This window comes from Tyto alba, unplaced genomic scaffold (genome assembly GCF_018691265.1).
Source record: "Tyto alba isolate M040663 unplaced genomic scaffold, T.alba_DEE_v4.0 Super-Scaffold_27, whole genome shotgun sequence".
Classification (NCBI taxonomy): domain Eukaryota; kingdom Metazoa; phylum Chordata; class Aves; order Strigiformes; family Tytonidae; genus Tyto; species Tyto alba.
In genome coordinates this window covers 26,707,470-26,716,367 of record NW_024881301.1, presented here as the reverse complement: position 1 = coordinate 26,716,367, position 8,898 = coordinate 26,707,470, and the positions used below count along the sequence as shown (strand labels likewise).

Below are 8,898 nucleotides of genomic sequence, written 5' to 3'. Positions count from 1 at the left end.
ACCCTGCGCTCGTACGGAAAAATAAGAAAGAAACGGAAAAATAAGAAAGAAACGGCACAGAGAAAATAAGTGTGCACCCAGTTGGGCTCACGGCATCACAGCGTGAGTGTGCACGACAGCCCCTCCGAGCTTCCACTTGCGAGAGGGAACGCTGGTCGTGTGACCCTGTTAAGAACAGGGGGCAGGTTAAAACCAAATTAATTACCAGAAAAGCCACACAAAAGGATCAGCTAATCTACGTGATTTTATGTCGCCACAGAATACATAAATTTAACGATAACCCGATTTATTACAGCTTTCGAGAAGGTTACGATAGCATAAAAGTCTCAAGACTGCGATAGGTTAAAAATTGCTTTCAATTTTTTTTATCAAAGAAGCATAGTAGTAAGGGAACTATTTTACAGAGAGTAAGCAGCAACATACAGTCTTAGTTTCAAGAAAGAGAAACATATTACGAAGTCAAAATAAAAGCCATCAACAGTCACCACTACTCTTCACATATTACTTTGTCCATCAGACACAGAAATCAAAATCTATTAGACTGACTGCTTCCACTGAAGGGAACTGCACCAAATTTTCCATTAATAGAAAAGTCAGTAGTAGAACAGCTTTCTTCAAAGAAAGAACACCACCAGCCATTCATATTGTATTCTAGGATGTAGTGATATTAAGGTTACACTGGAAGGACAAGTTCTCCAGGATTTAAAAAAAAAAAAAATTCTTAATTTGTTTTGTAAAGTGTAGTTCATTATATCCATTGTGCTTTTCAAACATTTATGTTGCGGGGATCTTTGGCAACCCAAATTCATCCACCAATACACCATCCTGTAAGAAAGAAAAAGCAGCAGCAGGTTAACAACTCTCCACCAACCAGAACATTTCACAAAAGTTTCCTTACAGTTTCTATACAGTGATATATATGTAATTGCCACTGTGTGACAGCTGGGATCAAAACATGAGCATCGGTGTTCTCCCTCACTAGGAAGCTATATTAAAGATCCAAAAGCAAACATACAGAAGACTTTATTATGTTTTTAAGAATAACTACACTAGGAGCTGTAATGGTACACTTAAAATCTACTTGCAGTCTGACAGTGTTAGACAGGGGTTGCAAGGTGCCATTTTAGCTCTTTATAATAAGGAGCATTAAGCATACCCTATTTATATAAGAGAGATATATATGATATATATCCAAAATACATAAAAAGTTAAGAACGTTGGGTTTGTTCAAAATATTAAGGATTCCAACTATCAAGCAACTAACACAAACATGATTACATCTTTTGTTTTGTTTTGGATTATTTTGCTTTCAAAAAGGAAAGGACTCACTTTGTTTTTCGTGTCAGTAGGAGTGACTTCTGGGATTGCTGGAGCAGATGCAGCTTCATCTAAGTAGGAATTGTCTTCATCAGCTAACAGCTCATCACCTAATGCATCCAGTTCTGAAATTGAATTACCTTGGTTGAAAAATTATGCAAGGAATTCATTTTGCAAAAGAAAAGTTGCTCTTACAGAGAAACAGGATTCACACTGAATGCTTACACTCATACTTACTTAGCATTACTTAGTCACCAGTCGAGAATACACACACAATACAGAGAACCTTCTTTCCTTCATTGCAGCATTCCATTAGTGTGTATCTCATGTTTGTCTCATACTTTTGTTACTGCTCTTAAAGGAAATGCAGCTTTTATGTTTAAAAAAGTGATTAAAACTATTTTTTTTTTTTTTTACATAACCTTAAAGTATTTGGCTAATGAAATTAAAAATCACTGTATGGTGATTTTTACATCACTGAATGTAAAAATCAATCATCCTCCACTGTACTAACCTGCTTCCAAGTCATCTTCATCAATCTCTGGTGTTCCATAGCTACGACTCAGTGCTTCCTGGACTTCATTGGCTTCTTCCATCATATCCTCTAGCTGATCTTGTATGTCCTGGAGCAAGAAAAAATTTCAACTGGTGCACATTTAATAGTTTTAGTTCTATTTATTAGATCTTAATCAAATTCAGTTTAGTGCTTCCAACATATTAGGCACTCAAATCTATTTATTGAATAAACCGTTTTTTGTAGAAGCATTAATACAAGACACCTGCATTCACAGAGTGTGGCCTTAAATACTATTAAAATTATAATAAAAGTATCAGGTAGGAAAAGAGGAAACTCTGCAATCTCCTTTTAAGTATTCTTCAGGGTAAACTGAAAACCTCTAAAAAATTACCCAGTCCAGCATTATCTGAAATGCAGGGGAGTGCGAAATCTAGAGAAATTAAATATGCCATCTGGAGAATAAGCTGAGTTGTGCCACAGCATAATTCAGAAGATACTTTAGCGTACCCATTGGCATTGTACTTGGGTACAAGTAAGGAGACAGTACATGCCTAAAGGTTTACAATGCAGGCCATATATAAAAACAGCATAGAAAAGAGAACTTTAAGGAGTTCAGCACTGGCATTTGATAAGAATTTAAATGCAGCATACTTTAAATTCTATTTAGAGAACTTATGGGGGTTTTATATGCATTTTCTGAAGATGACGCCAGGCCTTGCAGACCTCTTGAAATTATATGTTTTGCTTGTTTGAGTGTTTTTGGTGGGGGTTTTTGGTTGTTTTTGTCTCTGGGTTTTGTTTTTTTAATCGGGTACTACCTTGAAGTGGGGTAGCAAAGGACTAATCTGCATGTTGCTAACAATGGGGGTGGGGGGAGGGAGGAAAGGGACAAAAAAAGCCATAGCAGGAAGTATTCACCAACATTTATGCTGAAGTGCAGAGGAAAGGAAGGGAGAAATTAAAGATCAGCCCAACAAGGAAATGATAATCACTGCAATAAATGCCAACAACTGATTGTATAGTACCAGAAAAATCATGAAGGAATACTGATGATGGTCCCAGAAAGAGGGAGGCAAACTCATGTGAACTAAAGCAGTCAGCTTACCTTTAAGTTACATAGTCTACTCATCACTATTTCAGTACATTGTTTCTGTTCTTTAATAATTTCATCTATAGAAGCTCACCTCAATTTGATCAATTTTGACTTGCTTGTAAGCTTTCTTCATTTCTTTCACCCCCAGTTTCATTGCATCAACCTAGAACAGAGTCAAACAACATGCTTGTATCTGACGTAGCGTGCACAAGTGAAACGAATGTGAGAAAAATACACAGGTACCGTTGTCTTTGTATCCTTCAGTGCCTGAATAGTGTAATTGGCTTGTTCCATATTAAAAGACTGCTGTGATAGATTATCCCGCTGTTGTTCATACCTGTTAAAAACAATGCGAAGAATGTCTCTAAAACACCAATATTTAAATATTTATCGCCACAAAAATTATTAATTTTTAAAAACAATTTAAAAACAGCAGCAGTAGTCTGAAGACAGGAAAAGAATTTAAAAAAAATATTATAAACAATCACATCAGAATAAATAGCTTCATAAAAATCTGGCCGTTACGTACTTCTATGTATTTAAAGTTGACAAAGCCATTCCTGAACTAAGCTTCTGTTTTAACTGATGGAGATACCATATTTGTACAGGCTTACATAGTAGGTGAGGATACAGCAAAAGTTTAAATCACTATAAGCTAGAGATGCATGCCATTGCTCACTCATGCTGTAAGCAGAATGGAAGAGATGCAAGTTATCCACCACAGTGGTTCTGCAGTGGAGCTTTGCAGGGCAGGGAGAAGGGGGAGGACAGGGTAGCCAAAGGAAACCCCTAAGGCTAACAAAAAAGAAAATAGAGACTTTAAAAATCAATAAATCATACTTCTCAAAGCTAAACTTGAATTCGATCAAGAATGTAAAATATGTCAACTTAAACGTAAAAATGAAAGCATAAAACCAAACAATGAGTCCTTCAAACATACAAGGCAGGAGGGTTTGCAAGACAAGGGTGACCCAAATACAAAACAGCTTCTGGACACAGAATGGCTAAATACATTACAGTTCAACAAGATGGAAAAGAGATGACTGAGGGATATGATGATAGCCTGTTATAAGGGGCCCAGTGACTGTAAACAGGGCAACAACTATCAAATAAGATTAGCAGGCAACATAGTCAAAAAAAAAAAACAAAAAAAAACCCAATGCAACAAAAAAAACACACAAAAAGAAAACAAACCAAAAAAAAAATACCCAACATAACAAAACCAAAACCAAACCAAACCAAACCAAACAGTCCTCCTCCCAACATCTAACTATTGCATTCCTTACCATAGGATGTTTTGGATGGTAAGAGTACACAAATACTTAGCAAGTAATTGAGCATGTCTGTAGAGGTACAATTCATCTGAGGGATATGAAATACAGGATGAAACGAGCTTTGGCTCAGGCAGCATCGAAGATATTTGCAGTTCAGGGACTATAAAATATTCCAGTGAATCACCCCTGAATACCTACCATGTTCTGATCTTCTTTTGTATTTGTTGCTGGACACTTTTCAGGAGAGTATACTAGACTATAGACCATCTATCCTGTCCACTCTGTTTTTTTTGCATAGACAAAATTATGTGCGCTACATGCGCTCAAGTCCTAAAGGGTGACCATGGAGAAGAGGTAAATTTCCAGTAAACCAGACCAAGATCACCAAGTACATAATTTATAGTAATCAGTTACTAATATCAGATGAGACAGTCTCTCACAAAGTTAGGAGCCAATCATAGCTTTAATAGTGAGCAGATTTAGGTCAGCTTGTCCCAATCCCAATTTACATACTGATGTACAAATAAAGCACAAATATGCTGATGCAAAATCTGTAAGGAGATGCTTCTGAAACACTGGCTAGCCTACTCAGCGTTTTTATTTAAAGAATGCAGGAGTACTGGAAAGAGAAATGAAAGTATGCCACCCCCCTTAAAGAAAACAGGCTCTCATTAATCCCAAACTGAGAAAGGTTTAAACTCACATTCGCTTCTGCTTTAACACTCTCAACGCTTTCTGCTTTACTGTATTCTGAAAGACACAATATTGTTTAATTAGCAAAAATATGTGACTTTATGCTTGATTATACTGTTCAAATCTAGTGTATCACATTTAAGTTTTTCAAAAGATTCCTCAGTTACTAGTGCAAAGAGTTTAACAATAGTCACATTCAGCATTTGTCCTGAATTAACGATTAACCAAACAGGCTTGTACGGGAAGCTTCTAATAGAAAATACTTTCAAAATTTCTGGCTTTTTTTTTTTCTTTTGATAAGCAGAATACAAAGTCAAGCGTAGTCCATCAGAAACATCTTTCATCAATACATTTTAATGGTCAGCATCAAGTAATACCACAAAAGGAACTATAATACTACTGTTTATTTTAGGTAAGTTTATTATTAGATCCATTTTATATTGTTATGTTCATCCACTTTAAAAAATGAGCTTTCCTATTCCCTTTCTGCATAGTGCAGACCTTTTTGTTTTGGCTGATCAACAAAACAGCCTCTCTACCAGACTTAATTCAGGTAACAGAAGGAAGAAGGGAAGCAAGTTACTTCTGATTGAGGAATTACATTACACTTTGGAAGAAATAAAAACTAATGAAAACACCATTCAAAGATGCAAGTCTAAGAGATGCTTCAGAGTTAAAATAATCATTCAGGATCTTATACCTCACCAGTAGGGCAAGATGCAATTCTAAGAACCTGATGAACCGGCTAAATCACCCCTCTACAGGACAAGAAGTGTGAGTCACATCTTCTCATGCTTAAATACCACAGAAGATTCTTACCTTTGCAGGCCCCTCTCTCATCTTCTTCATTTGATCCTTATACTTCACTAGTTCTGCATCAAGCCTAGCAATTTTCTTGTCAATTGACTCAGCTCTGCTATCCACCTTTAATGTATGATGGGGAAAACAAATCAAAAACCCATCGTTAAGGTTTTCTTCATGTATCGGACAATAAAAAGAACAGCCTCAGTTTCAATATGCTTCTAACTGAACTGTTTCTTCACTCAGTAGTTTTATAAGCAGTTTAAAGTTTGTAGAGAATCCCAAACCAGACTCAGCTGAAACACCTGCTACAAGGAGCACAAGAAACATTTGGAGGTTGCAGGAAGCTCAGCCACTGTAACACCTTCTCATCGTTTTGAGATGCCCCCTGGCACATGCACTCAAGTCCCCGTCTCTATTCAGGAGTTGCTGATAACATACAGTGCCACGGGCTAAACTGGAACAGAAAAACATAGTTGTACCATGCTGGCAGATAAGGGGGCAATGCAAAAGGGAAAGGGCTGTGTCCAGCAAGGCCAGAGGTTTATTTTTGGTGGGCAGAGAACATTAATCCTTCAGAATGATACTTGGGTTACTGGTTACGTTTAAGAAGCCCAGGCTTAACCATTTTTTCAAAGGTGCCTAACTTCTTCCTCAGAGCGACACTTTTCCCATCATTTCCCACAAAGGGAGCCAAGACACAGCAGTTCTACCTGGTAGCTACTCTGAATTCTTAATTTTTGCTCCAAATCCCAATACTAACTGCACAGCTGAGTAAGAGACCTCCAGCAGTCAACCTTAACAGCCCTGCTGCAAAACATATCACAGAGCTGTCATTATGGGAATATTTTAACCCTTCTGCATAAGAGGGTTGAGGATGATAATTATATAACCAAGCATAGGTACAGATCATTCCAACAGCATATACAAATTCATAAAAAAATCCCCAAACAACTAAAGCCTTTTAACATGAACTGGCCATCACAGCATTTCTCTGGAAACAACAAAATAAAGCATATTAACTTCTCATTCCAAGAAGCCTCTCTAGGGATTAGAATACAATGACCTTTCAATTATAGTGTGAGACCAATCAGTGCAAATTTACAATTCTCACTAGCTAATAGTGTGGCTAAACATGTATAATTATGTGGATTTTCATTTTGGTGTTTCAGTGATCCTTTTAAATCTCTGCTCTATGACAGCAACATGAATTTGCCAGAGGCATCCTGAGCAGAACATTTGATATGAATGCTCCACACAAGACATTAAAGTGCGTGGGCACAGCTGGCATTGAAAAAATCATATTAAGGTTTCTATTATGCCAAAAATTTCACTAGTAGCAAGAAAAAGATATATTTGTGATTTTAAAACTCTTGTAGGTTGAAAGTGTAGCAGCTCCTCAAGATCTTCATCACCTAAATGCATCTTTGAGGTCAGCCTCCTTCACAGGGGAAAACCAGTTATTTGGTTTACTTATATAATGATAATTTTAACCTGTACTAGCAGGAAACAGAGACAGATCCTCCACATCAATTAACTACATAAAAATTTTACACACGCACTACACAGGACCTCAGCTTTTAAAAATGAGAATGGGTAGAAGAGGGGAGAACAGATCTAATTTATCCAAAAGAAAAATAAACTGTGTATTAGGACTTGAAAAGCTGATTTTTATTATTTACAAATAAGGCACACCAAGGTATGTATCATTGCTACAGAAGGGCCCAGATCTAAACAAAAGCAAGCGATCACGGTATCCCAAGTCCCTATCAAACAAAATTGCACCTTATTCAAATTTAAGAAGACTGAATGTTAACATTGTTGCAACTTTTGTTCCTATGTTTCTTACTTACTAACCTGAAAACTACTAAATTTTGAGTGTTTTTTCAAAGAATAAACAGTAAAAAAAATACCAGCGCCACAGTTCCTGACGCACCCTTCCTCCTACCAGCCCCATGACTGCTTTGACTCATCTGACTGTGCTCAGCCAGCAAGGAGACAAAAAAATCTGCCACTTCGTGCAGTGCGGAGGCAAGCACGGCAAGAGAGCGAGCAGAAACTGCAAGGGAGAGCGGGAACACACCCGTGGGGAGTAAATGGGGAGACAGGAGGGCATCACACTGCCAGACAGCAAACTCAGTAGTAACCAACCATCAAAGAAAAATAGGGAGAAGTGTTTCCCGGGCTCCAGTAAACACTTCAGATTAGTGATCCCACAGAACCAGCTCTTTCAGTGTGAAAATCCTGAATTGTTTAGACACCTCAAGGTGATGCTTGTTCTCTTACCACAGAAAAAAAAAAAAAAGTCCTCAGATGAAAATATAGAAAATATCCTTGAGGATATTTTCAATATTTAGAGCCAGGCCTTATATGAATCCATTTATGGGGAGTGCTTCTATGCACAGGAAACAAATATAGGCATGGGTGTATATATGTACAAATGTATGTACTGGTGTACAGGTACACTCCTGCACACACACACCCCCACACACAGACAGACACACCCCGTGCCCTCAGACAACCGTGTTTCCACACTCAGACCCACAGACGCACAGACACGCGGGGACTCTCGCACGAAGCACCACCACCCCCACACACACACACCCACCCACCCACCCAACCCACGCGAGGGGAGGCTCCGGGCCCGCCGTGCCGCCCCCGCCGCTCCCCCGTCCCTCCCGAGGCGGCGGCCGGGCCTAGCAGCGCGCTGGGCGGCGCCGGGGGGGGCCCCTCACCGTCCCGATGCAGTCGGTGAGGCTGGGCGGAGGCGCCTTCGGCTTCGCTTTGCCGAAGAAGCGGTTCATGGCGGCGGCTCGGCCCCGGCCCCGGACCCGGCCCCGGCCCCGGCAGCAGCGCTCGGCGGCGGCCCGGAAGCCCGCAGGCGGAGCCGCGGCCCGGGCGGAAGGAAGCGCGGGTGCCGCGGCCTGGCCTTCCGCCCGGCCTGCCTGCCGCCCGGCCTTGCCTTCCGCCCGGCCTGCCTCCCGCCCGGCCTTGCCTTCCGCCCGGCCTGCCTCCCCGCCCGGCCTGCCTCCCGCCGGGCCTGCCTCCCCGCCCGGCCTGCCTCCCGCCGGGCCTGCCTCCCGCCGGTGCCGCGGCCTGGCCTCCCGCCGGGCCTGCCTCCCGCCCGGCTCCCGGGGCTCGGCGGCCCGGGCCGCCTCTTCCCCCCCGCCCTGTATCTGTACGGGTACGGCAGGGGTTGCGCC

General features: G+C 40.7%; 1 protein-coding gene across 1 annotated transcript; it reads right to left on the bottom strand.

Annotated features, from left to right (window-relative positions):
- Nucleotides 1-226: 226 nt before the first annotated feature.
- CHMP5 (charged multivesicular body protein 5) lies at nt 227-8,591 on the bottom strand. The gene is made up of 8 exons (XM_042798165.1): nt 8,431-8,591; nt 5,714-5,818; nt 4,905-4,951; nt 3,171-3,264; nt 3,019-3,090; nt 1,832-1,940; nt 1,330-1,442; nt 227-825 (listed from the first exon to the last, which is right to left on the bottom strand). Exons 1-8 carry the CDS (start codon nt 8,497-8,499, stop codon nt 775-777), a joined length of 660 nt encoding a protein of 219 aa, XP_042654099.1. The 5' UTR covers nt 8,500-8,591; the 3' UTR covers nt 227-774.
- Between the last annotated feature and the right edge of the window lie 307 nt (nt 8,592-8,898).